The following is a 27020-nucleotide window of genomic DNA, read 5'->3' on the forward strand; positions in this document are numbered from 1 at the left end:
GGAGTGAAAATATCTCTTGCAGGAGAGCTGGAGCAGCCTTTGGGGTTGGTGCTCTGCATAGAAAAATCGGTGTGATCTTCCTGATCCTTTGGCATGGCAGAGGAGGGTGCTTAGGAAACCTGGCCAGTTGAGCATCTCTGCTGGAGAATTCTGCTCTAGTTTCCAGCACCCTGGAAGGTGGTGAGGCAGTGTGTCCTTGCCTGGTACGTGGGTGGAAGGCAAGGACCTCGTCTTGTCTGGTGAAGAATCTCCCCAAAGTCATGTCCCTGTTTCTGAGCAAGCCTTTTCTGCACTGTAACCTGTCCTTGTGTGTGTTTTGCTCCTGTTTGGAAACAGAGCATGGACAGTGGTGACCCTGCCTGGGCACTGTCACTGCATTTGCCAAGCCCTGCTGTGGCTCTGGTTCTTTGAGCATTTGTGACCTCCCTGGGATAGCAGACCTGTGATAATGCCCTGGAAATGCAGGCTTTTATTTGTTCCTTCCTTGCTTCAGAGGTTTCATAGCTCTCTCCAGCTCTCTGCCTCAGTGGCCCCGTGTCTCTCACTCTGAGCTGCTGTGCTCTTCTAGGAGGGCTCCAACAGTGAAGCCAGCTGTGACTGCTGGCATTGCCTGAGGGACAGCTCTGGGACTTGTATCACCTCTGCCTGTGCTGGCAGGTTCTGGTTTGGGTTTTTTACCCCCCTGTTCAGCTGCCAGTGGCAGCTCACAGCGTTGGGACAGGTGATGAGAGTTTCATCATCTTCCTTTAGTGTGCAGTGGTGCCTCTGCTCAGCGCTGTGGCTGGCGGTGTGATGGCTCTGCAAGAGGCCAGCATTGTAGTTTTGCTTTCAGCTCTCTCTGGTTTGGGATCTGGGCTGTTTGGAAGGAGGAAAGCTCCTCACTGTCTGTCCTACAGATGCACTCTCGTTTTGTGAGGGAGGCAGGAATGGTGGAGGTGTTTGGGGTCGGGGCCCTGGTTTAGGGTGGCTGCGCTCCCTGAGGGCAGCGAGCAGGCAGTGCTGGCCTGTGCTCACCCTGGGACACCAGTGTTCTGGTGGCAGGCTCCTGTGGACAGTGCTCTTGCACCACGTGTGGACGTGGATACTTCACTGCTGAAGCTGCAGAGTTGATCTTCCAGCTCCCAGCTTCACTCTTTTCCTTCTGTGAGGGAAAATCCATCACTGCAGGTCTCTTTTGGCACCATAATCCTGTTCCCCTCTTCCTGTGGGCAAGCCCAGGTTGTGGGCTTGAACCAGCAGCTGCTCTTTCCAATGTGATGCTGGTGATAAAACCCAAATGTTAAAAAGCCACTTCCCTGCTGACAGAAAATGAATGTCCCCACCCTCTGGAGAGGACAAGGGACAGTACTCCCAGGACATAGGTTCTTCCCAAGTAGCTGGATTTTTCAGATGCCTCAAGTTTTTACAGTGAATTTGTTTTGTTCTCAATTAATTTAAGTCCTACAAGTAGTGTGTGGGCAGGTTCTGTGCCAGCTCTGCCCCCTCTGTGGTGTGGGACCAGTATAAAGGGAGGAGGGGACAGAGTCAAACCCAGGTGCAAAATTCTTTATCAAGAAAGTGTGGAAACTCGTGGGCTTTTGGAGGTCCCAGGTGATTATTTTGATATATGAATCATCTTTTGTTTCCATGTGGGCTGTGGAGGGGGAGGTGAAGTATAAATGATTAAGAAGTTGATAAGTCAGTGTGGGGAAGGTTGGAGCTGGGGGCGCAGCTGGCACGTGTCACCTCTGAGCTGCCTCTGGGTGGCTGTGCCATTTCCATTCCTTGTGACTTCTCTGTTTATTTTTATCATTCTCACCCCCAAGGTGGGAGAGGGGATGGTGGTAGGTGCTGTGCAATGGAATCAGGGAGGAGAAAGTGGAGTTGGGTGCTGAGTTGGCTCTTTGTCCAGATGATGTCTGAGGCTGTGGTGTGTTTGACCACCTCCTGAGGTGATTGTTGAGTGCTGTAGGATGGAGCTGGTGGGTGCAGAACCCAGCCCTGCTCTTCAGGGGTCCTGAGCTCATGGACCTGCTGCTTTCACTGTCCTTTGCCTACCTCTTGCTCAGGTGTAATTGAGAGAGCTACTGTGTGCCAGGTGACATGTGAAAGGCAAGATGAAATGGCCTCAAGTTGCACCCCAGGGTAGGTTTAGATTGGTAATTAGGAAAGATTTCTTCACCCAAAGGGTTGTCCAGCCCTGGCACAGGCTGCCCAGTGCAGTGGTTGAGTAACCATCCCTGGAGGGATTTCAAAGATGCATCCATGTGGCACCTGGGGCCATGGCTTACTGGTGGCCTTGGCAGTGCTGGGAGAATGGCTGGACTCGATGATCCTGGAGGGCTTCTCCAGCCTCAGCTGTTCTGTGGCTCCATGGTCTCAGTGTGGTGGCCAAGCAGGACTGAAGGCAGGGGCCCCTGGAGACCATCAGCGTGGGCAGGAGCTGCGAAGGGGTGATGGCTCCTGTCTGCTTGTTCCTCTCATCTTCTGCAACAGATCTGTCAAAACATCCCAGGTTTACAAACAAGCTGCTATTAAAAGCTCCCTTGGATGTCTGCTGACAGAAGAGGGGCAGGGAGCACACTGCAAACACGCTGGTGGCAGATGAGAGCGGGCAGCCACGCTGGGGACAGCGAGGTGACAGCAGTGACCCCAGGCTGAGGGCAGCAGGGCCCCTGGGCTGCAGGGTGCTGCCTGGACCTTCACTTTGGGAAGCTGGGGTAGCTCCAGGCAGCTCATGGGTGAGTCTGAGGTGGGAGCCCTGAGCACTCCCAGCTGCCAGACCGGAGCTGGTCCGTGCCCCTCTGTGGGAATGCTGGGGAGGGGCATCCCACACCATCTCCATTTCACTTGGAAATGTGCTCCAGTCTCACCCAGCTCTGGGCTCAGTCCCAGCTGGTTACAAAAAGGGATGGTGCAAAGGGAGGACCCCCAGCCCACACAGGGCTTACAGGGGTGTGGTGCTGGATGCAGCCTCTGGGCTGTTCCAATGGCTGCAGAGTTGTTTTACAATGCAATGAAGGAATGCTTTATGAGCTACTCTAGTGATGGCAAAGGATTTGAGAAGATAAGAAATTGCTGAGGGCTGTGGCCCTTTGAGGCTGTTCTGTGAGGTGATGGGCTGAAACCATGGAGAGGAGGCTGGTCCTGCCATTCCCAGGGCAGCACCTTGGCCCCAAAAGCAGCCGGGGCTGTCATGTCCAGCTCTTTCTACTTCACTGAGCTTTTCTAAAAGTAGCCCCAGAGCATGGGAGACAAGCTGATGTTCTGTAAACTGAAAAAAACTCAGATCCCAGAGGTGGGTGAAGTGTCTGCTTGTACAAACATGTGGCATTTGCTGTCTGGAGCTCCCTTTGCACACCTGGGCTGTTCGTGGTGGGAGCTCCTGCTTGAATGACTCAAACTGCAGGTGCTGGCATTGGCTTCAGGGTGAGCTGGGCTCCTTCAAGGAGCCAGCAGAGAAATAGAGACCCCAAGGATTGATTTACCTTCCAGCAGTGCCAGAGGTGCCCTGGTTTCTCCTGCTCTTGGGTGAGAGCTGCCTCCCACGGGCACCCACTGCCCCCGGCATCGCTGCAGAGTCTTCAGCTCCCACCTCCTGGCACTTCATCCTGCAAGCAAAACCTTATCAGAGCTCGAGTTTTGCACAAAGCAGCACTTCTGCAGGAGTTTAACTGTGCAGATCCTCATGGCTGGTCGGCCTGAAAGTGAAGAAAAACTCAGCTTTGGTGACCTTGGACTTGGCATTTGCTGAAACAGTGACAGGGCAGAGGGCATAAGCTTGGAGCTCACTGTGTGGGGAAGGTTTCCATGAGGAGAAAGCAACTTACTCCCATCAACACATCCCCCTGCATCCCTCTGTGCCATCCCAAATCTCCTGTTCCTGTGTGCCCAGCATGGTTCACGCACCTTCAGGGAGCATCCCCGAGCAGCTCCCACCGCGCTCCCTTTGCACCTCTGGAATAAACCCAACCTTGTCATTTGCAAAGGCACTTTTAAAAGAGGCCCTAATTAGTGTCTATAAATTGCTTTCTTTAACCTTTCCAATCTGATGTGATCTGTTCCCTTGTTACTTCAAACCCTTTATGAGGTGCCTTAATTTTCCACCCACATTATTAATCTCCTGAAGCTTTTTTTCGTGGGGTTCCTGTGTCCAGGTCTGTGAGTAAGTGCATTTATCTGTCTGAGAAGGTTTTTCCTGTGGGTTTTGTGTCCTTTGAAGGGCTCTGAAAAGAAAAGATCTCTTATCACCATCAGGCTGAGTGTCTATCTGGGTATTTGGGAATGGTTTCAATCAGAAATGAAAAGTTTCTTTTTAATAACAAAGGCATTTCTTGAGTTTTAAACTCACTGGGTGTGGAAATGAGAGCTGTCCTCTTTAGGAAGCTGAGTGTGGGAGCCCTTGGCAATGATGAATTTTGTTAATTTTGTTAATGGGGGTTGGTATGTCTTCCAAAAGCAGATTCACGTATTTGGCCACATTTTAACTTGGCTTTTTCATGCAATTTGGATGTGATGCCAACATGGGGTGATTTGCATATGGCAGATAACTAGAGGCATCTGGGAGCATGAGCAATATTGAATCGGCAACTTTCTCTGTTGTCATAACAAGTAAATATTTTAAAAAATTTTCCCCCTACTCTCTGAAATTCAGTCAAGTGGGGAAATTATGTCTGTAAGAGCTTCAAATGCCAATTTTCCTGTCTTGAAATGAACACTGAAAGTCCACCTAACGTTTTCCTGGAATCTGGCCCTCTCCCTCCCCAAATCTGCAGTCAACTTCGCCAAATCATTTGACAGTTTTTCTTTAAATAAAAAAGTTTGATCAGAAATACTTATTTTATTTCCCAAAAGTTGGTAATTTCCACATAATTTCATTTTCTGGCTTTTAAAAGGGGTGTGCTGCCTCCCACCATTTCTGATCCCACTGAAAATATTTCTAGTGTATTTTTGTAATAGGATTACAGAGTAATGAATAAACATTGGATTCAAACTGCAGTAAGAATTCTGTTTGGGTTTAAGGTGTTTTTAATCAAACAGGAATTGGCCAATCGCTGTTGTCAAGATTTTGTTTCTTACAAGCGGTAGCATAAACCACTTAATCATCTTCCAACATTTGGCTGCAGAGTGTTTTGGAGGAGAAACTCAGTGTCTCCTTGGTTGCTTGTGCACCTAAACACAAACTGGACATGTCCTTGGTTTATCGGTGGTGTTGGTGTGTGTGAGGAGTGTTCTGCCTCCCAAGGAGATCTGGGCAGTAGTGAGGAGAGGCTGGCCCTGCTCAGGTGGTGCTGCAAGGTGCAGCAGGTAGGATATGTCAGGTCACCATCTGCTCTGAACCCTGCCCAGCCAAATCACAGCAGGGAGGGCTCAGAACAGGAACGTCAGGCTTTGGTGAGCCCAGGGCAGATTATCAATGGGGCCTTAAATCAGCCAGGTGCCTGGAGAGGTCCCTGCCTACAGGTGCTAAGTCAGTGCCATTTAACCTTTCCCTTCCCTGTCCTGGCTGCTCTGCTTCCTGTGACGTGGAGGCAGCCTGGCATGCCTGCTTCTTCCCTGCTGTCTGCAGGGCTGCCAAATGTCAAAGCCAGGACTTCCAAATCTGCCACTTTTGCTGATATGTCAGTGGCTCTTTCTGGCCTGTAACTTCCCAGCTTGGCTGTCCTTGTGTTTCCTTCCTGCCTGCCATGTGCACGAGGGGGGCCAAGGCATGGCTTGGGATGGATGGATGGATGGATGCAGTGGGATGGAGCACCGGGATGGATGGATGGATGGATGCAGTGGGATGGAGCACTGGGATGGATGGATGGATGGATGGATGGATGGATGGATGGATGGATGGATGGATGGAGCACTGGGATGGATGGATGGATGGATGGATGGACAGACACTGGAATGGAGAACTGGGATGGAGCACTGGGAGCAGCACACCTGGCTCCTGCTCATGGGATGACAGCTGCAAGGGCTGGCACTACAGCCCAGCCAGGACCTTGCCCCAGGAGATGGGACATGGGGGTTTTTCTTGCAGGCAGAGTGTTTCTTGCCTGCCTGGCTGCCTTCCAGGTGCGTGTTGTTTCCTATGCTCCAATTCATGGTGTGTTTTGTTGTTGCAGTCAGGTAGAAAATTATCAAAGAAAGGCTTCATAAAATCAGGCCTGCTCGGTTAGATTGATGGCTGGCCTGTCATTTCTTCTAAGTGCAGCCAGAACTTTGCAAGTTCCCATGTGAAAACAATCTTGGTGTGAACAGTTCATTAACATAACAATTTATTCCTAGGTGAAAAACAGCTAGCACCTACATAAACATTAAATTCATCCTGCAAAAATCAGTGAAGGAAATATGTAAACAATTTAAGACTAGAGAGATCTGATGGACAAGAACAATACCTTTTACTAACCAATAGAGTAACTGGCAAGAAAATGATTAACCAATTACAGTTGCACAGAAGTTCTGTAAAAAGAACATAAAATGAGTTGTGTGAATAAAAAAATAGGCTTTTCCACATGAAGAAAATGGAGTCTCACATGACTTATTCTGATATTTTGTCCCACTCCAGTAGCGAGGAATCAGAGAGCATAAACAGCAGCTCCATCAGGGACTCTGGTGTCTTCTGTGCAGTGAGCAGCACAACCCAGAGGAGAATTTTGTCTGCTTTCTGTCCTTGGCTGTGGGCTCTGAGAGCCAAGGCTCTGTCCTGCTGTGGGGTCTGATCCAGTTCCACCAAGGGCTGTGGGCCATGAGCCTGATTGCTCCTGAGAGCTTGCTGGCCTTTTGCAGCATCATTCTGTTTTCAAGTGTATTTTGTACAACAGCCCACAACCAAAACCACAGGCCACGTGCCTGATTGTTCTTTGCAAATGAATGTTGGAGGGGAAATGAATACTTCTGGGGGTGAATCCTTCTTGCAGGGTGAAACCTGATGTTGCTGCTTTAGCCCTGGTAGAGCTGAAAATGCATTTCCTTGCCTCTAACCTGTGGTTGCAGGCTCTGCTTTCTGCCTCTTTCTCCTGGTCAAGGAGAACTTGAAAAGTGGATTAAATCTATTTTTTTTCCCCAGATTTAAATTCCTGCCTTTCTGGAGTGAGGCCAGCTCAGCTCAGCTGGTGTAGATTTCTCCCTCCTAGAATCATGGAAAATAGAGGTTGAGAGGCCCTCAGGAGGTCATGTAATCCACCTCCTGCCCCAAGGCAGGATCAACTGTATCTAAAATGCTTGCTAATGAGGGTGGAGTTAGGTATCTTAGTGTATTTATAGGCATCTCCACAACACCAGAGCACATCTACCTGGGCAAGTAGCCCTGCTTCTCATTCAGTTGTGCATTTTTTTTTTTGTTTTGCTTTGCATCTCATCCTTACACTTATTGACTGGGAGTTTTCCTACTTCCGTGAAGAATGCTCTAATTCTTTCTTTAATAGCAGTTGCTATGGCAGCTGATTCAGGCAGTGCCTTATAGCCTAGTGCAGAGCTGCTCCTACAGACACTTCCACTGCTTGTTTTTTCCTCTGGAGCTTGGCCAGATCTTTGGGAAACGTTGTCATTCGCTGTGAGTGTCCTGAGAAAAAAAAATTTTAAAAATCAGTTGCTGGTGTATAAAAACACCTCCTAAGCCTTGCCCACCCTCTAACCCAGCACTAAAGGATGCTAAATAGGCCAGGAAGCCAACTGTTTAATTCTGGCTGCTGGTGCATTTGTAATCAAGAGCCAAGATGCAATCAAGCACCTTGCACTCCCTTTTAATTCGGGGAACAAGAGCCCCTGTGCAGCTCCGAGCCAGCAGATGCAGTTTCCACTGAGCTCCCTGCAATTTGCAATTGTTTGTTGCTGGGTTTGGCCTCTGGATTCCCTGGATAGAGTGAGGTAGGCTGACTGCAAGTGCCACTCATGTGGGAGATGGGCTTTAGGTACTCTGGGGTGTTTCTCCTGCTCTGAATACCTTTTTATAACAGTTCACAGCATTTCTCAGTTTGGCCAAAGTTTTCAAGCTAGGCCTTAATTCACATTTCCCTGGTGGTTTTGTGCATTGTGCTGGGCTTTGCTTTCAAAGCAGCAAAAAGGTCCCTGCCTTGAGTTAAGAGCATCAAGCTCTGAAATGTAGTGGGAAACTTCCAAAGTCTCATTTATCTTTGTCTGCCCTTACCTGGGCTGACAAGAGAAATCCTTTTAGTAAAAAAGCTGCTAACCACAATCCTCCTCCGTAATAAAACCCCAAGCAACCCACCCACCAAACAAAACAACACTCACATTTTTTTGTCCTAAGGGCTACTGCTGTAGAGTTCAACTCTAAAAAAGGGGAATAGTAGAGCAGGAATTAACCTCTCATTTTTGCCTTGCTTGCACCAGCCCTGTTCTAGCCTGGTTGGCAGCTGATGGTGTCCATGGCAGAGTTGCCTGCACACAATTTCTGTTTTATCCTGGGTTACACCTGCATCTGTCTGGACATATCCATGTTTTATGGGTGGGAAAGATTGTGGCACCTCCAAAGCATTTCCATTTGGAGCAGCAAGGGTTAGAGGTGAGTGCTGCCACTTCCATGGTTCTGGTTGCAGTGATGAGGACTGAGACACCATGGCTTGGTGTATTCATGGTCTTTTAAATTATCTGATCTGAAGGATTCTCTGTGTCAAACCCATTGTTATCAATAACAGCAAAGTTTTACCCTATTCAATAATGTTGAATGAAAACTGCACAGGAACAGAGCACTGAGGTTTCATTGCTGCAGGGTGTTTGTGGTTTGCCCAGTGACTTGGGCCAAGGAATTCACCTGGAAACCCATCCCAGCCCAGCCTCTTGGGGTGGAGAGGAGCAGGGACCCTGCAGTGAAGAGCACCATTCCACTCGTGTGAGCGACCTGGAGAGAACTCCTGTCTGCCAGCCTTGGCTTCAGATCTTGTGTGCTGTCAGGGGAGGCAGGTGAGATCTGACCTGGGTACTGTGATTCACCCTCTGCAGAGCCCATCAGCTCCACAGAGACCAGGACCTTCCTCAGGAACCTGGGGCTGGCAGCACTCAGTGCTCCCACACAGAGCAAACTTCAACCTACTTAGAGCTCAGACTCGTCCTGTGCCCCTCAAACTTTTCAGACCTGGTTTATTTTATCATTTCAGATCCTGTCAGTTTTGTCTTTAATTAGCAAGGCTAGAGCAGGGCTCCAAGAGAGCTTAAATGGGCCTCTTGTTTTAATTAAAATTTTGGTCTAACAGCCTGAAATACCAGGAGTTAGAAAGAGCCAGAGCTCCAGTGAAGGAGGACAGTCCCCGTGGATCTGCAGTGACATCCTCCTGCCTGTCAGGCAGTTAGCACTGGGGTTTCTTTCCTCCTAAAGCTGATGCTGTCACAACAGTGATGCAAGGCCTGAATGTGATATGAGTTCCAGTCTGGGCTGCAACCAGCCAGCTTCCAACCTGCTGCTGGATGCTGTGCCAAAACCACAGCATGTCTGGTTTGGGAGGTGGCAGTGGGTCATGGAGAGGTGCTGGAAGTCCATTTTGCTTTCATTAGAAGGGCAACTGGGTTTAAAATTTCATCTGAAAAGGCACCTAAGCAGGATTCCTTGTGCTTTCATAGGAAATTTATTTCTCATAACTTCAATCATGCAGTTGTGAAATAGCTATGAAAAAGCTGCTGCTCTGTCCCCTGACCCAAATTACTCTCATTTGTGGCAATTTTCTGCCACTCTTCAGAGCCAGGAAAGGTTCATCTGAGTACAGGTCAGCACTGGATCTGTAGCATTAATTCAAGGCTTGGCTCATCATTGCACTGTCTCAATCAGTGCTCTAGGATTTGCCATGTGCTCAGTAATGGGAATGTTTGCAGCATTGATCTGTCAGTTACCCTACAGGGAGCAAGTGAACAGGAAATATTTCTTGCTTTGCTTACATCCAGAGACTTGTCTTGTAGCTCAAGGGCAATATTTGTTGGCTGGTTTTTCTGCTGTGAGGTGGGATTGACAGCTTGGATTGCAGGCGGAGGTGGAAGGAGCTGTACCCTGAGCAGGGCAAGGATGCTGAGGAGAGGTGTGGCCACCTCATGTCATTCTGTGGGGTTCAAAGCTTCCACAAACACCCTGCTCACTCAGCTGTCCTGGTGCTCTCATGGGAGCACCTTCAGCTGCCACTGACTGGGCACTTCCTGGGGATCCCTGAGCATTTTGGCACAGACCTCTGAAGATATTTGGGTGTTTTGCCTTTGTTGCAATCAGTTTGGTTGGGTCACCTGAAGCACTGTGCTCCACAGGACACAGAGTCCACGTGAAGAACACTCAGCTGCTTCCTGCTGGCTGCTGCTGTACAGAGCACCCCATTAATCACTGCCCCGTGGTATTAAAATATATTGACATGGCCTTTTGAGTCCTCAGGGATCACCCTGATCAGAACCAGGAGTTCCCAGCAGCAGTGGAAACATCTTGTGTGTGCCATGGGCAGGAGTGGCTCCCTGGGACAGCCAGTTCCCAGTTTGGGAAGCTGACCCCAGTGCTGTGGGCTCCCCACCCTCCTCCTTCCCTTCCTGCAGGAAGGGCCTGTGGGTTTTCCAGCCGTGGAACAGGAAAGAAGTGGGGATCCTGTTTACCTACCCCCCGAGCTGCTCACATCTGGTCAAGCTGCTCCTTGTCCCGTGCTGCTCAGGGCTGTGCCTCCTTTGTCAGCTGCTCTCTGTTGTCTCGTTTGTCTCTGCTGCTCCCTCTGCCAGGAGCTCTGCATGGAGCAGCCTGAGGTGCCACAGCCAGAGAGGCTCCAAGCCCAGCAGGATGAGTTGTGAGATGAAGAGCCCAGCACTGGTTCCTGTGTGACTGGGGCATGGCAAGAACAGCTTGGTCACCCGAGGTCCTGGGACTGGAGGGCACAAGAAGGGTGTTTGCTGGCACTGCAGTGGGCAGAGTTAGTTTTGCCCTGTCCCAAACCAGCTTCTATGTTCAATAATCCTAATAACATCCAATCAGTGTCAGCTCCTTGGGAGGTGCCAGGTGGCATCTGACAGGAGTGTGCAGGGAGGTGGGACTCATGCAAAGTCTCAGCTGTGTTTATCTCTTGCTAAAATATGAGAAGACTTTGGGCTCTTTTATTTTGGGCATCCCTTTGCTCTTGTTGGGGTGTCTGAATTCCCCACAGCTGAGTAGAAGCCAGCAGGATGAGGCACTGAGCTGTGAGAGGGATTGCTGGTGGAAGTGCCTGTGGAGGGGGTGAGAGGGAGGCTGGAGGTGTCGCTGTCAGAGCAGGGGGAGTGCTGCAGCCTGCCCTGGCTCTGGCACAGCCTCCTCAGCAACAAAAACCCCTTCAGATCAGCACCATTTGTGGTGTAGAGCGATGCTGTAAAACCCTGCCCTGGGGGCATGGGTGTTTAACCTGAGCCAAAGTGTCACAGGCTTGGGAGTGCGTTTGCTTTGGAAAAATGCTGTGTACCTGTGCTTACACATCCCCCGGGACACTCACAACTCTGGAAAGCTGCAGGGCTGCCAAGAGCATGTGGGGACACTGCCAGGGTGGCCTTCTCTGGGACTGCTGGTGGCAGGGAGCTTTTGTGCTGTCATTATCTGTGGGCAGGGAGTCGTTCCTGTGGGGTTTGGGGACAGCAGGAGTGGCCCCATGGAGCTTCTTGCCCTGGCAGAGGGTGGGTGCTGCTGCAAAGGCACTTTGGGCTGAGGAGGAGGCTGTGCCTGAGCTGGGCATGGCACAGGGTGCTGGGGGTGGCTGATGAGGAGCCTGGGCATCCCCAAAGTCACTGAGCAGCTGCCTTCAGCTGAGGTGAGCCCCTGGGCAGCAGAGGTGGCAGCTCTGTGCAGCAGAGGTTTGCTGCAGGAGGTGGTGGCTGGGGCAGGGAGCAGGGTCAGTGTCAGCCTGTCCTTGGGAAGGCAGCACGGTGCTCCTGGGGGTGTGTGTGTTGTATTCTGCAATGTTCAGTGCTGCAGCATCCCAACAGCAGCACTGAGGTGCCTGCCTGGTGTCAGGGACCACAGAGCCACACTGCAGACCTGTCCTGGCCACAGCCAGGGCTGGCACCAGAGCTGGGGCTGTCTGATGTGGGCTGTGCCCAAAGCTGGGCTCTGGCAAAGCATCCCTGCCCTGCTGCAAGCAGGACAAGGTGCCCCGAGCAGGGAGAATGGCACTGCCAGCAGGCACTCACTGTCACCCACTCTATTTAATTGAGTTTGGGAGGTTTTTTTAATGGCCTATTTTAATTTTTTTTTTTTTTTTGGACAGTTGCTTAACTGGGAAAGTAAACTGGAGAAGAGAAGCTGTCCTTGTTTAAAAGGGTCTACCCTTAGCCCATAAATCTGGGCCAGATCTACTGGTACGTGCTGATGCTTTATGCAGCCCTAGAAAGGAAAACAGGCATAAATATCACTTTATAGCTGTTCTGCTTTGCTCCATGAATCTGGATCAGTGTCTCTCTCCCTTCTAATCGGGTTAGTTTTCTTTTGATCTACCTCTGTTAAGGAAATCTAAACTGATTTAGCTATTCCCATCCATTTTCCATTTGCCTGATGGCTCTTTCCACAAGGCTGTCTCAGCTCTACCCTAATTACTGTTGAGTTGTCTGATGCTGTAGCAGGTGACACTCTGCTGTGGAACTTTGTAAGTCTTAACCAATATTCACTGGGAATTTTTTTTGGCAGATGTTTTGTTTCATTTTTGGACAGATTAGTTTTAAATTGGCAAATGCACTAGGCTTAAGGAGAAGACAATTGCTACTAGCTGCCAAAAAGAAAACACTAATTATCAATCATGTTTTATTGAGCCTCTGTTGAACTGATTTGCTGTAGAAAACATAATTTTCTTGTACTCTAGCTTCAGGAAATCTGATTTTTGAGAGTTCTTCTCTCTTGATGGCGGTGATGTATGATACAGCATAGAAGAGCGGAAAAATTAGCTCAGGATTAAAATCTGTGGCATCTTGGAATTTTAATCACCTGCTTTTGGGGACATAAAACCATTTTCTATGCTGATGTGCTGTAAAACCATAGCAGACACATCTTCCTTGTCACTCCTACATGAAGAGCCTGTCCCTGCAGGTGATTTACAGCAGAGTTCATGAATGCCATGGCTTGTTTGTTTGCTCTCAGTAGATCCCAGTTTCCAGCACTGTGAGACAAGATAAGAGCAGCTGGGGGAAATCTCAGTGTTCCTGCCTTGCTCTGGGGCTTGGCTGCCAACGGGAGCAGCAGCAGAGCACTGAGTACTTCTGGAATCACCCACGTTTTGTGAGGCTGCTGCTACAGTCATTAAGTAAATCAGGTGTTCAGCGAGTTGTTATGCACTGGGGTTACATGTGATGGCTAAAACCTCTCTCAGTGTGCTCTGGTGTCTGTAACACGCTCAAACTGCCCACGGGGAAAGGCAGGTGGGGTGAAGGAGCATCTTCCCCACTGGCTCATGGAGCCCCTTCTGACTGCAGACTGGGCTGGTTTTTCTCTTGGGATAAGTCCAACATTGCAGCTTTTATCCAGCTGTTTTCCTGGTGAGGGGCAGTGTCACCTGTGAGGGGAGATGCTGTCCATGGACACGGAGAGCTGGCCCAGGAGTGTGGCCAAGTAGGACTGGTCAGTGGGTCAGCACAGCCTGGCCCCTGTCCATCACTGCTGGGAATGTGCAAACTTCTCCTTATTTTCAGCAAGACTGTAGGAAAAGAAGGGATTTCCAGCCAGGGAGCTAGGAAACCTTGTCATTCAAATCTAGTCCACTCTCTGAAGAAACTCCTTGGTTTAAATATTAAATATGCTGCATGGGGAAGGAGGGATCAGATGGTTGCAAAGCATCTCAAAACTGCTGACAGTGTAAGGACGTCCTTATGAGAGCTCCTGCTCCTTTCACAGTCCTTTGAAGAACCTCCTTTTAATGCTTTGTGGAATTTTACTGCAGTACAGAAACCCAAGGGAAGGTTTGTACATCTTGCTGAGCTCTCTGGGGCTCAGGTCTGTCCATGTTCCCACCTGGCTGGTGCTGGGGTGGAGGAGGAGATGGGTTTGCCTTGCTCTTGTCCCGTTCCCAGGTTGACTCTGCAGTTCCCAGCTGCTGTGATTTGCCTGCATGTGCTGAGCTTTCATCTCTGCTTTTATGGGTGTGTTATTTGTTAGACTCTCTGGTGCAATATATTCTTCTTAATGTCTTTGATGCTGCCGTGCATCACAGGCAGAAAACACCTCAAACAATCTGGGTATTGGGTCTGTGAAGAGAAAGAGCCCTCCTGAGGCGCTGGGGTTGCAGTGGAGAGCAAGGCTCCAGCAGCTAAGAGGTTAATGCTGCCTGTCCCGAAACCTCTCTGTGTCACCTGGCTGTCACCTTGATCACCACACAGCTGTTCTGTCCCCAGGCAGGCTGTGGGCTCAATGAGGGATGTGCTGGGGACTGTCCCTTGCTCCGGTGCTGCTGGTGCCCTGCTTGGTGGGAGAGGCAGCACCAGCTGTTCTTTGTGTGCCCTTCAACCCAGGAGCTTGGCCACCAAACCACATCCATCCCCGAGTTGTAGATAGCACAGATGATGCAATTTATGCAACCAGGGCCCATTTTTAACTCACTTTTTGCTGGTGGTCCTCTTCCTGACAGCTGTGCTGGATGAAGGAGAGGTCACAGTCCTGTTGGGATGTGGAGCCAAGCTGGGATTACAGCTGTGGGAGCTGGCAGAAGATGTGTGCAGCCTTCACGTGCTCACTTCTCAAAGGGGGACAAGTAGAATTTGGTTCAGGGTTTGTAGGTCAGGTTTCCATTATACAACTGTACTGGTTGCAGTTGCTCGTGTGAGATCCAGCCTCCTTGGGTGCTCCTGGTGGGGTGGGCTCCTTTCCCTGGGAATGATTCTTTGTGATCAGATGAACAGAAAGAAACAGGATTCCTCTGTTGTAGCACTAACTGGGTGCTGATGGAGTGGGATTGCCTCAGCCTGTGAAATGTGGGAAACATCAAAAGCATTTCTTACAAACAACTGACGGGAAAAATAATAATTCTCTTTAATAATAATTTTCTCTAAGCCTGTGTTTTTCCCTGACAAAGGTGAACCAAAAACAGCTGGGGAGGGATCTTGTGCTTGATCACAGATGTAGCAATGAGGATCAGATCTCCTGCATCTCCCAAAACAGACCCAGGTGCTCTTGGCACAAGGCTCACTGAGCATCTGGGGGGCTCTGCCCATGCATTCAGGACAAGATTTCTTGTGTGAGGAATGTTCTACCCCTGGTTTAGTGAAGGACAGTACAACCCTCTCCCTTCATTTCACAGGAGACTAAATGGTCCATGATGTCTCCAGGATCCAGAACACTTGGATTGCTCTCCTCATGAGGGTCTGCAAGGGCCCTGTCACCTTGGCTAGCCAGCCCTACTCCTGTTAATGAAGGGCTTGCTCTCAAAAAGGGGTTTAGGGGGATGCTCCAGGTCTCTTCTGCTGGGTGTTGGTCTGCAGAAAAACAGCAGAAGCTGCAGGAGTTGCTCAGTTACACTCTGATGGTGCTGGAGATGCTGAATTTTGGGGTTAGGAGCAGGAGGAACAGGGGAGTGCTGGGTCCAGCCCACACTTATGGATGGCACAGGGCTGCTCATCTGCCCATCTCGTGCCAGCTCCTGGTCCCCTTTGCTGTCACTGGGATCCACCTCTGCAGTCTGTAATTAGTGCTGTCAGCAGAGCTGTAAGCAGCCACTTCAGCATTAATTACTTTAATGAACTTACCCAGGTGGGTTGAGCTACTAAAGCATTTTGTTGTTCCTGTAAATGTTCAAGTCAAAATATTAGACTGCAGAATTGATGGGGGAGGATGCAAAGCTGGATCCTGGATTTCCTTTTGCCTTAATGCTCAAAATTGGGGTTATTTTAGTTAATTTGATCATGTAGCCTGTTCTCCTCAAGCAGCATGGCAGGAGACATAAGGAGGCTCCTTTACTCCCCCTTTACTCCTCAGTGTAAGGGGAGCAGTGAGCTCAGAGCGGTCTGCCATTCATGCCCAGAAGATGGATGTCACCATTCCTGCTCTGTGACAGCTCAAAGGTGGTCCCTGGCACTCAGGATCTTGTAGTGTTAAATATGTAATGAAAAGCTCCCCGATAAGAGGGATCTGCTGGTGAGGGAGCTTTTAGAAACAAACAGGATGGGATAAAATGGCTCATTAACAACACGGGGTTTACTACAGAAATAAGCAGAGTTTTCACTGCTGCTGGGAGGAGAATGGTCCTGCTGTTGCTAGTGGCAAAACTTAATGGGGAATTTTAATGGCTGTTAATTATTTTGCAAACTGCCATTTTATTGGGAAATGTGATATACTTTGGCAAACTGAAGCTGTTCTCCACTGGTGCAGAAAGGAAAACTAGAATTCCTCTGAGCTGCCTCTTGCTGCAGAGGCTGGGGGAGGCGTTTCACTTACAATTCTGACATGGAGACTTGTCTTTTATCCCAGGATAAGAGTCCTCACACAGGGACGAAGGGAGGGAAGTCAACAGATGGTTGGACTTGATGATCTTAAAAGTCTTTTTCCAGCCTTAGCAATGCTATGATTCTAAGTAGGATATATTGTGCTCTCTCTGCTCCCTGCTGTTGCCTGTAACTCCTTGTTCCCAGCATCAAGGAGCTGTGGCTTCAATGTGCAGAGATACTGCTCTGATAAGTGGGGTGCTTTAAAGCTGTGTAGGAGCTGCAGGAATGACGTGTTTTTTAATTTGGTGGTTTGAGCTATGTATTTTGTTAATATATATTACAATAATATATTCAGATAATGCATAATACATATAATTATAATAAGCTCAGCATGTAAACACAAAGCAGTGAATTGAAAATAAATAAATCAGTGTATGCATAGAGACTGAAGTGCTCGTTTCACATCAGTGACCTGGCCTGAAGCACTAAGACAAAGCCCTTTCTGGAGGAGACTTTCAGTTCTTTTCCTCTTTATGTTAAGCAAAAGGCTCTCAGACTGCCCCAAAGGCTGGTGGAGTCCTGAGCTCAGAGCTCCACTCTGGGCTGCTGTAGGTTTGGACCCCAAACCTCTCCTTGCTCGAGGGAGCATCCTTGTTACCCTGCCAGGAAATGGAGAGCTTTTCTCCCTGCCCATCACTGATCTGAAGGGGTTTGCTGAGTTCAGGCTGCATTGTGCAGATGAAAGATTGAAGCTGATGGAGATGGCTTTTGAAAGTGAGAGGAAAAAGGAAAGTGCTGCCAGCGCCATGCTCAGTTCCTTTCTTCTCTGCATCAAAGTGCTGCAAGCTCAGCAGAGGAGAGCTGGCGGCAAAAGCTGTCCTGAGTTCACATGGGGCTGCCCTTTGGTGTCTGTGCACAGGGCAGGGATGGGTGAAGACAGCCACTTGGGCTTTTTTGTGCCTTTCTAAGGTCTGAATGGCCTGTCAAGCTCTGGAGCTGCCTCCCGTGGGCCTCCCAGCAGCCACAGAGCTGCACTGCATCCCCTGCCTGGGAACACTCATCTTCTCCTTCCCCAAGCAGAAATCATGTGGAGCTTGTGGCAGAAGTTGTTTGAGAGAGTTTTCAGCTTTGTGTGATGGAACAGATGAGATAATTATCAAAACAAGGTGATCTGTGTGCTCAGCACTCACAGTCAGGTTACAGACCAGGCCAGGCTGTGTGGCTGTGTGCCTGCTTGTTTTCACCAAATTTGAAGGCTTTTTTGCAGTCTCTGTCTCATTTATTGCAAGCACCACTGTAGCTGTGAAAAACCTGCATTTCTGTCAAGCTCAGGTGCTAACTTTTGATTCCACTCTCACATGTATGAGCTGGTTTCCCTGCAGTGCTGAATGCCTCTGGTGATGCTGGTCGCATCATTAAGGTTAAGTTGGCTTCTCTGACAAGAGTTTGTTGGAAACCAAGGGACACTGGACTTTGGGGATTGCTTTGGGATTGGGGGTGTTTGACCTGGAGAGCAAATTTGGATGCACTGCTTTATTAATACAAAGAATAAATTGTGGGCTGTGTGATTTGTCTGTGTGACAGGTGCTGAAATGAAGGTTCAGAGAGAAGTGGTTGCAAAGTCTGGGGGAATAGTAAGATTTGATCAGCCCTTAAAAATTGCAAACTTGGACTTGGGCATGTGAGAGTAGGGATAAAAAATTGCTGTTAGCACTGAGGTTTCAGCTGCTTTGTCCAATTTCTCTTGGCTGAACAGCAGAAAGGATGGGGGAGAGTGGAGTTTTCTTGTGCTTAAAGGGCAGAGCTGGGACCTGGGCTCAAGGGCAGTGTCACAGGACAATGCCATGGACTGTCACTGTCAGCTTGGCAAAGAAAGGCCCTGAGCCTCCAGAGCCTTGGTCTAACTTGGGCTGAGATGTCACAGCTGTGAAACAAGGCAAAAACTGATTGGAAAATCCAGGAGATAGCCTGGAGCTCACTCCACTACAGGCAGCTGCACTTTGGGAGATCTTTGGATGGAAGTGCTGTTGAAATTCAGATCTCTGAAATGTGTAAAATTTCCTGCTGAATAATCACAGGTTGCAAAAGCAAAAGGGTTTCCAGTGCTTCTCTGGTAAAGTTCAGGTTGCTGCTAAACTTGCATGAAAGTTTTTTCTGTAAAGTTTGTTTTTTAAAATGAAACCATATTCAGTCTTTATCTGATATTAGAAAAGGGGGTGTGGGGAGGTGATTTTCTGCTTTTGTAGACATTTCCCTTCCCACACTGAGCGGCAGCACGGCATTTCCAGTTAGAAACACTGCCAAGGAGCTGAGGTTTTAGCAGATTACTCTTTTACTGCTGGCAAGTCCCCTGTGGTCTCCCAGGGGGGTAATGGTGTGAGGCACATCTGGGCTGGCAGCAGCTGCTGCTGTGGCACTGTCCTGGCACAGCAGGACGTTTACAGCAGGGCCAGGGGTGCAGCCATCCCTGGGAGCAGCCCCGAGGGTGTGATGTGGGGCTGTAACTCTGAAACATCTCCATCCCCACTGGGCACTGTACTTTTTGTACAAAAAGAGACAGCTTTGGAGGTGAAGAGGGGAAAACCCCCAAAAGGCAGGATTGTTTGAGGTCAGAGTGGAGCAGGTACTGAAACAGCCAGAGCAGATGGAGGGAACAGACCAGGGCCCTCTGAAGGGCAGAGAGTGGTTAGAGAAACACAGAACAAGGGTCCTGGGCAGAGGAAGAGAGCCCAGCCTGCCACGAGCTCCTGGGATGTGGTCAGCAGGCTGGCACTGCAGGGAATTGTTCAGTATGAGCTCAGGGCAGCTCAAAAAGCAGATCTGTATTTCCCCACCCTCCAGCACAACCTCTTTTCCGTTAGTCTAAGTAGAAAGTTTCCTGTTTTATAATTGAAACTCTTAAAAACGTTCCTGTGGTTCAGGTCAGCATACAGCTGCTTAGTGAGGCCATAGGATGCCTGAAACACGAGCTGGGGCAGAGGCTGTTGGCTCTGGAACCTAAGAGCACTTTCAAGTGGCAATAGGAGCTATTTCCTGCTACACAGAGCACATCAGAGTATCCTCTTGCAAATCCTGACAGTCTGGCTCTGTGTGGAGGTTGGAGGGGGCCTTTGCAATCCTGCTCCTCTGATCACCTGTTAGGTTATTGTGTTAATGTGGCTGGGGAAGCTCTTCACAGACAGCTGCAGAAGTTTCCCTCCTAACACCACTGCTCCCTTTTATCTAAACACTTCTCAGGCTGTCATTTCTATTAAAGCAAATTAATTTTTATGATGCATTTCCTTTTTAGTACCCTGACAGACTTAATTTCTAACAAGATTAGTACAGACAGGTGATGAGTGCTCCATGTCTCAGTAGATGGATTTTGGTCCAACACATCAAAAGTTGCTTCTGAACTCATATACAAGTGAGATCCTGTGCTGCTCAGATAAAAGGCACATTTAGTGTTGATTTTGTGTTGTCTGAATGGATTTGCTTGTGTTGTCATGACTTCCAAGTGCTTTTTGTAGGAAGAAAGCTGGAAGCAGCCAGAGGAGTAGGAGAACAGGAGCTCCTGGTTGAGTTGCTGGCTCTGTAGGTGCCCTTTGTGTCTCTCTCTGCCTGAAGTTCAGATTAAAATGAGATCTGTTGCTCACCTACTTGGGCCCACCAAACCCAAAATGTCAGGTGTGAGCTCAGGAGATGGGGGGTGCAGGTGCCCCTGGAGCTGCTGCTGGAGACCGTGGCTGTCCATCATCCCTCTCTTTGTGGTGGTGTTCCCTGCTCAGGCCACTGACTCGTGTGGTTCCACCACAGCAGGACCATTCCCTTGGGAGCTCTCACACCCTGAAAGCCAGCACTGCTCTGCTGGTGCCAGGCTCCTGAGTCATCCGTGGGAAACTTGGCCTTGGGTTGCTTGGTCCATGCCTCCCAAAGTCTGAGTTAATATATTTTTTAGTGCTCTTTAAATCAGGACTGTTCAAATAACTGCTCTGAAGTGCCTCGTAAAGAGACAGGAGGCTCTGCTGCAGCCCAGGTGTTTCTGTCACAGTGATATTGGGGAATCTGCTTTCCTGGCTCCCTGCCCACAGCAATCCTGCTGAAGGCAGCTGAGCCCAAAGGTTATATAAAACACTCATCCCTTTCAAATCCCATCATCTGTTTAAAAACCATCCCAAAATGATTTATTTATTCTTCCAATACCAGATGACAAATGGGAAACCAGGGAAGTAACCTTTGACTTTAATTTTGCTTTATGTGTTTAACATTTCCAGTGTGGACCAATTTCACTGTTAGCCTGACATGAGAAGAGGATCAGGATACTTTTGAGCATGACACTACATCCTTAGAAAGGTGTGTCAGATGGCAGCACCCTCTAATTTTTATTTTCCCAGTTGAAATAAATTTGGCTTTGTTTCTGCTACGCCCTTCAAGCACTGTGGCTGCAGATGGGTAACTTGCACGTTTCCTTATCCCAGTAATCCCAGGTGGATGGCAGCCATTGAGGAAAGATGCTTTATCATCACTAGCACTAAGTGGATTATCAGAGCTTGAAGTCCTGCATGCAGAACAAGAAAAATGTGGGATGCAGAAGGGTGGGGGGGCCAGGCTGTGGCCCATCCATCCGAGAAGCAGCTGTAGGAGGTTGTCACTTTGTAGCATTGCTCTTGTTGCTGTGGTGCTGCAGTGATGGGTAAGGGTGAAAGCATAAAGCAAAAATGGACTGAAATATGTACAAACAGGAGGAGAAATAATTGGACTCTATGCATTAAATAAATGTACAACTTGTTGACTTGCTGTCAGAATAAAGCTTCTATAAGCCAGGCCCCCAACCATGCAAGAGGAGCCTGCTGTGAAAAACAGGCTCCTCGGGGCTGAGGAGGGCTGTGCCCTCTTAAGTAAGAAGCTTCAAAGTCAGAAATAGATTTTCCTTGAGAGAAGCATCAAAGTCAGAAATGGATTTTCCTTGAGAGAAGCAGCCCCTGGATGAGTGTGGCTGCGTGCAGTGTGCCTGCCCTGAATGTGGCACCAAGCAGATGGGGCTCTGCTGGCCTCTCTCCAGACTTGCCAGATTCTGTGGGTATATTAGAAGCAGTGTGTGTGCCTGGCTATAAACTGGGTGGGAAGTGTTTAACAGGCTTTGAACCTTGCTGAGAAAGCTCAGTGATCAATCAGGATGGGACGTCTCAGTCGCTGGCTCAGCAGGCAAACTGGGCCATATTTATTTTTAGGTGTACTCTGTGTTTGAAGCTGAGTGTGGCATTTTGCTTTCTGAGGGGTTTTTCTGTCTTTCAGAAAGCTTTAGGGAGTTTATCAATGGACCAGCATGGGCTATCAGTTGTACATTGCAGGGAGTGGAGGATAAGGCTGAGTGAGTTCATCCTGTTATTGCTCAGTTTAGATATGTTGTAAAATGTGAGTGTCATTGTATGCTGGGCTAGGGAGCTGGCAGAGCACTCACAGCTTCAGTGCTGTTTTCCTGGCATTGTTTCTCCTGTGTAATAAATATCCCTGCACAACCACAGCAGTAAACATGCAGCTTTGAAGTAGCTGAGCTCCTCCACAGTCCCATGCCTGGCAGGCTGGGATCAGTCTTCGCAGACATTTGCCAACACCCCTGTGTGTATGTCACTACAAATAATGCTGGAAGGAGCTTCTGCTACGCTGGGTCTCTGACTAGAGCTGCATTTGGGTGAAAGGGACTTGGAGCAATGCCTAAAAATGGTTTATTAACCCGAGTGAAACTTCATTTTATGCAGTGAAATTGTGTGAACATACAGAAATTATTGTACTGTTATAGAGACCTCAGCTTTTAAAGGTGGCCTGAAAGTTCCTGGTTCACCAAAAGGGGAACTTGAAGAGTTTGGATGATTTCAAACAGAAATTGTTGAGTAAAAAAGATTGAGACAAACCTGGATTTTTACCAAGTAATGGCCTGTGTGTGTATGTAAATTTGGAGCACACAGGTAAGCCTGCTTGCCAGTAGAGGCAGTCTGCCATTATATATTTTTGGGAGGAATCAGGACCTCCTATCAGGAAGGTGTCTGTTGGTTTGGGTTTTTTTAATCCCTCCACGGTATCCATATCAGTTCCAGCTGGCTTTTTCTCTTATGAGTTATTAATGCTTGAGGTATGCAAGTGCTTGGTATGGATGGGAGTGTAACAGTATCCAGGATTTTATGGTGTACCTTATTGACTTTGGGGAAACTGCACTAACAGAGGCTTTTTTTCCTTCATCTGGTTTAGGAACTTTTCTGGAAGGCAGCTTCTAGTGTAAACTCAGTGAGAAGTAACAGCAGTAAAAAATGATAGCACTGCAACATCTCTTCAGGCTGGAGAGTCCATTGCCTCGTGTTGAATTTTCCGTAGGACCTTTGCAGTGTTGTTTTTGCCTTTCCCCTGCTTTTTCATTTTTGGGGGGAATAAGTGAGGCTGGGAGGAAAACAAACTCCTGAGAAGTGGTTTGCTATGTTTGGGGAGGAGAATTTTCTAAGGCTGCCCCGGGACATCTGATGGAGGGAGGCTTAAAACCGAGGCTGTATTTTTACAGCTGTTGTGGGAGCTTTTTCCATTTAACACAGCACAGATGTGAATGATAAAATAGAAATTGAAGATTAATGTACACCATCTTGGTGTGTGAGAGTTTCAATTATAGGCAGAGCAAGGAGAATAATGGAAAATACATTTGAGTGATCGCTCAGTTAATACAATTTGCAATGAATTATTCACAACAATTTGTTCACCCAGCTCTTATTGCCATCATTTTCATTCCTTCATTTGCTGTGCTTTTGGAACTGCTTCCCACAACTTGTGCAGTGAAGGATCTCCACGCACCCAGCCCCTGCTCCCCACCTGCCTCCGCCCACGCGCAGCGCGCAGCTCTGACGGAGCTCAGCGCTTTTGGCCCTGAGCTCTCTAAGAAGTTAATCATGGTGTTAGCGTGGAGCCTGATGCTGCTGACCACGCTGATGTGACCCCAAAGAGCCCCTTCTGTGGGGCTCAGGGGCTTGCAGAGGGCTCATTTCTGTGCTGTTCCATGAGCATTGGGGATTGTCTTTCCACGAGCGCAGGCTGAGGCTTGAGCTGACAGAAGGGATCAGCTGGCACTGGGTGATTAATCTGTGTCCTTGGGAGCTGAAGGGTTTGCTTCCTACCTGTACAGCATCAGTCATGCCTGGAGGTGGGGGAGAAGGTGTTGGGCTCTGCAGAGAAGCGTGTGACACCAGCAGGGCTTGAAGAGAGAAGCGTTTGGCACGCTCAGGGCCCTGTCACTTAAGTTGTGTGTGAAGAAGCAGAGCAGATTGGTGGCACTGCGACAGGTGAGGGTCCAGCTTCCAGCACTGCACAGCAGCACAGATGAGCCCCCCCTTTCCTATTCTTAGGGCACTGGGTAACCCACAAATGCACATTTTCTCCTGAAGTTTATCAGAAAGGAGGACTTGTTCTTCCTGGCTGTTTGGGAAGGGCTGTTCCTGCGTACTGGGCATGGAGAAAGTGTCCATGTCCTCCTTCCCTCCATGTTCCTCTGCAGCTCACAGGGACACGGGGTGATGAAGCTGCTCTTTGCCACCCCATGCCCTGCTGCTGGGCTGGAATGGGGCTGTGTTCTGCTGTGAACTGGGGCTGCTGGGCTGGAATGGGGCCGTGTTCTGCTGGGAACTGGGGCTGCTGGGCAGGAATGGGGCTGTGTTCTGCTGGGAACTGGGACTGCTGGGCTGGAATGGGGCTGTGTTCTGCTGGGAACTGGGGCTGCTGGGCAGGAATGGGGCTGTGTTCTGCTGGGAACTGGGGCTGCTGGGCTGGAATGGGGCTGTGTTCTGCTGTGAACTGAGGCTGCTGGGCTGGAATGGGGCTGTGTTCTGCTGTGAACTGGGGCTGGTGGCCAGGAGTGAGGGCTTGTTTCTGCCTGGCCCTGCTGCCCCGAGCCCTGAAATGCATGTCCTGAGCCCTGACATGCAATGTTCAGCTTAGGACTGGACAGAAAGCAGTCTGATCTCTTCATGCCTTGTTTGCCTGGACTCAATGGTACCACATCCACACCTGGCTGCATGATCTGACTTTTCTGAGCCCTTTTCTGGTGTCAGTCTTTAGTGTGTTGGGAAGTACTGGGAAATAAGGTGAGCCTGTCCTGAGGGCAGAAGGGAGCCAAGGGGAGGTGCACTGGGTACATGACTGCTGCAGGGGTTAGTGAAGAATTCAAAGCTTCTTTAGGGTAAGATTAAAACTTCTCTGAATCTTAACCCTTCAGGGCCTCTTGCAAGCTCTGTCAAGCCATGATCACAGTGCCTTTGACACAAAACCCTGTAACAAGCTGGGATTTATGCTGCTGCTTCTTTCCATGGAGAGACAGCATTTACAAGGTTAATTTGCCAGCATCTACTTGTCCAAATCTCCGTAATCAGGCAAAACATGATTATGGAGCTGTGTGTCATTAGTACACAATGGCACTTAACTGACTGAGATTGAATTAAAACCCTAATGGCAGAGCATCCAAAGTAAATAAGAGACAAGCAGACCCACTGGTGAATGACTCGTGTATCACTCAGCTTGGATTAGGAGAGCAGGAGCTCAGGGCTGGCCAGAAACAGTAGAAGCAGAGTCATTAAATTGGATATACTGGCTGAGGTTCAGTGCTCTTATTACTGTTAAGCATGCAAGTGTAGGGGCTGTGAGTCCAGTGTAGGCGTGGGCTTCCTGCACTGGCCTTTGAGCTGGAAAAAAAAACCAAAAAGGCTTTTGGATTCACTGTGGTGCTGGATGAGTTTTGTCTTTGCTGCATTCTGCTTTTTTGCAGCAGTTTCATCGAGCAGGTGTCAATGCCTTGAAATTATTTCCAGCAAAAGTAAATCCAAGCATTCATTTTGTGTTGGGTGAAACAGCTCTGTGAAGTGTTTTATTTCACTTCTGTCTGGTTTTGCCTTCCTTTGTGATAACGTCAGAGCAGTGGCTTCCAATCTAAATTTCACTTTGCTTTCGATTTGCCTTTCTTGCAAGTGCCTTTTCCAGATCTTTTAAACAAAGCCTCATAAATCATCACTGATGTCATGGTGGGTGTGTTTTCCATGTTCTGTTTTGCGTGCCAGAAGTGCTCTGTCCCCAGGGACACCCTGCAGATGGTTCTCCCTGTGGATGTGCTGGGGAAAGAGCTCCCTCTGACAGCAGCTCAGGGATCAGAGGCTGCAGGATGCTTTGGAGTGAGCAGCCTTTAGTGGTTTTGATTGCCAGCTCTGGGGAAAGTTATTGCCCTTTTAGCTCTGTCAGTGTTCCTGGCTGTGCAGCTCTGGTTTCACTCAGGGCTTGCATGCCTGCCATCAAATCAGATGTGATGTGAATATCTGTTGCTGCTCTGGCCCTGGGGAGATGATTTTGATGCTCTGGCTTGTGCTGTCAGTGACATTTGACGTAGGAAAAGCATTAGGTAGTGAAATCTCTGGAGAGAAAACAGGGAGTGAGCAAGGAAACAACAGAAAATGGGCATGGATCATCAAGATGTGTCAGCAGCATTGAATTTGAAGAGTTTCTGGTATTGCTGTTAATTTATGCCCTCTGCCAACCTTGTTGCTGTTGCCCTGTGCATGTTTTTCACCTAGGGGCTAATGACTTCTCATGTGTTTCAGAAATTTTCACTTTAATGGAATAAATGTTACCTTTTCCCCCAAAGCAGTGATTAAAAACTAAAGCCTCTGGGAAGCTTTCTCCAAACACCCAGCAGCTCAAGTGAAGTGTCCAAAGCAGCCCTGGTGTATTCAGTGTGGCAGGGCCCTGAATGGATAGATCACTTCTTGAGGCAAGGCTCATCCCTCTCATGGTGGGAGGAATCTCTTCTGTGGTTGTAACTCGGGACCCCAAAATCCCCTTTGGGCTCTCCTGGGCCACAGAGTGCAGAGGTTGCATTCTCAGGCATTGTGAAGCACACGGCAAAAATGGAGACTGTTCCAGCACAACTGAATGAAAATTGTAACTGTGCTGAGTCTCCTTTGGAAGGAAGTTGGGGGAAGATTGTGTGCTGGTGCTCTCTGCTGGATAAAGCCAGGCAGGCTCTGCTCTCACTGCGGTGACAAGCCAGCACTCTGCCCACAATGATGGTGTGAATTGCCTTGCCTTGAGCTGTCCAGGGCTGGCTGGGAGCACCAGGGTGGCTGCTCTGACTCTCCTCTGTCCTTGCCTTGCAGTGTGTTACCTGCTGAAGAGCAACATCAGCCCCGACCTGTGCAATGAGGATGGATTAACTGCGCTGCATCAGGTGAGGCGTGGCAGCAGCTCCCACCTCCCTGCTGCCCACTCAGCCAGCCTGGCCAGGTGCAACAGGGAGACCTCTTAGATTTCTTTTTTTTGTCCTCTGTTAAAGCAGTGAAACTTCACCATGTTGTGCTAGAGATCTGGTTTCTTGGGGAGCAAGCTGAGATCAAATCCTTTTCTTGCTGTATCCCAGATTTTATTCAGTGATAGTAAGAGCTCAGGAGTCAGGGCTGGACTTCACATGTGAACAGCATTTCCCTCACTCTTTAATTTTTGTAGTACTGGGCTCTAAATTCTCATAACAGATAAACTCAAATTTAGAGACCTTGACAATCCATGAGTTTTGAAAGTAATTTAAATAAATGATGCACAAGATGTCTGAGGAATCTGCTGCTGCTCACTGTAGGCTCAGGGGCTTCCAAAGTCAGTATGAGATGGCAGTAGCTGATCACCAATGAAATACAGACTTGCTGTAGTGGTGTGTAGGTCTGTGG

General features: G+C 48.9%; 1 protein-coding gene across 3 annotated transcripts in view; it reads left to right on the top strand.

The window, feature by feature from the left end:
• The window catches only part of PPP1R16B (protein phosphatase 1 regulatory subunit 16B), a 58616-nt gene that overhangs the window by 18180 nt on the left and 13416 nt on the right, over window positions 1-27020 (top strand). For all 3 annotated transcript variants that reach the window (XM_064391296.1, XM_064391298.1, XM_064391297.1), the window contains exon 3: window positions 26460-26530. In XM_064391296.1, coding sequence (XP_064247366.1) covers window positions 26460-26530 — 71 coding nt within the window. The remainder of the gene's footprint in view (window positions 1-26459; window positions 26531-27020) is intronic.

This window comes from Passer domesticus, chromosome 16, assembly GCF_036417665.1.
Source record: "Passer domesticus isolate bPasDom1 chromosome 16, bPasDom1.hap1, whole genome shotgun sequence".
In the NCBI taxonomy this organism is placed as follows: Eukaryota; Metazoa; Chordata; class Aves; order Passeriformes; family Passeridae; genus Passer; species Passer domesticus.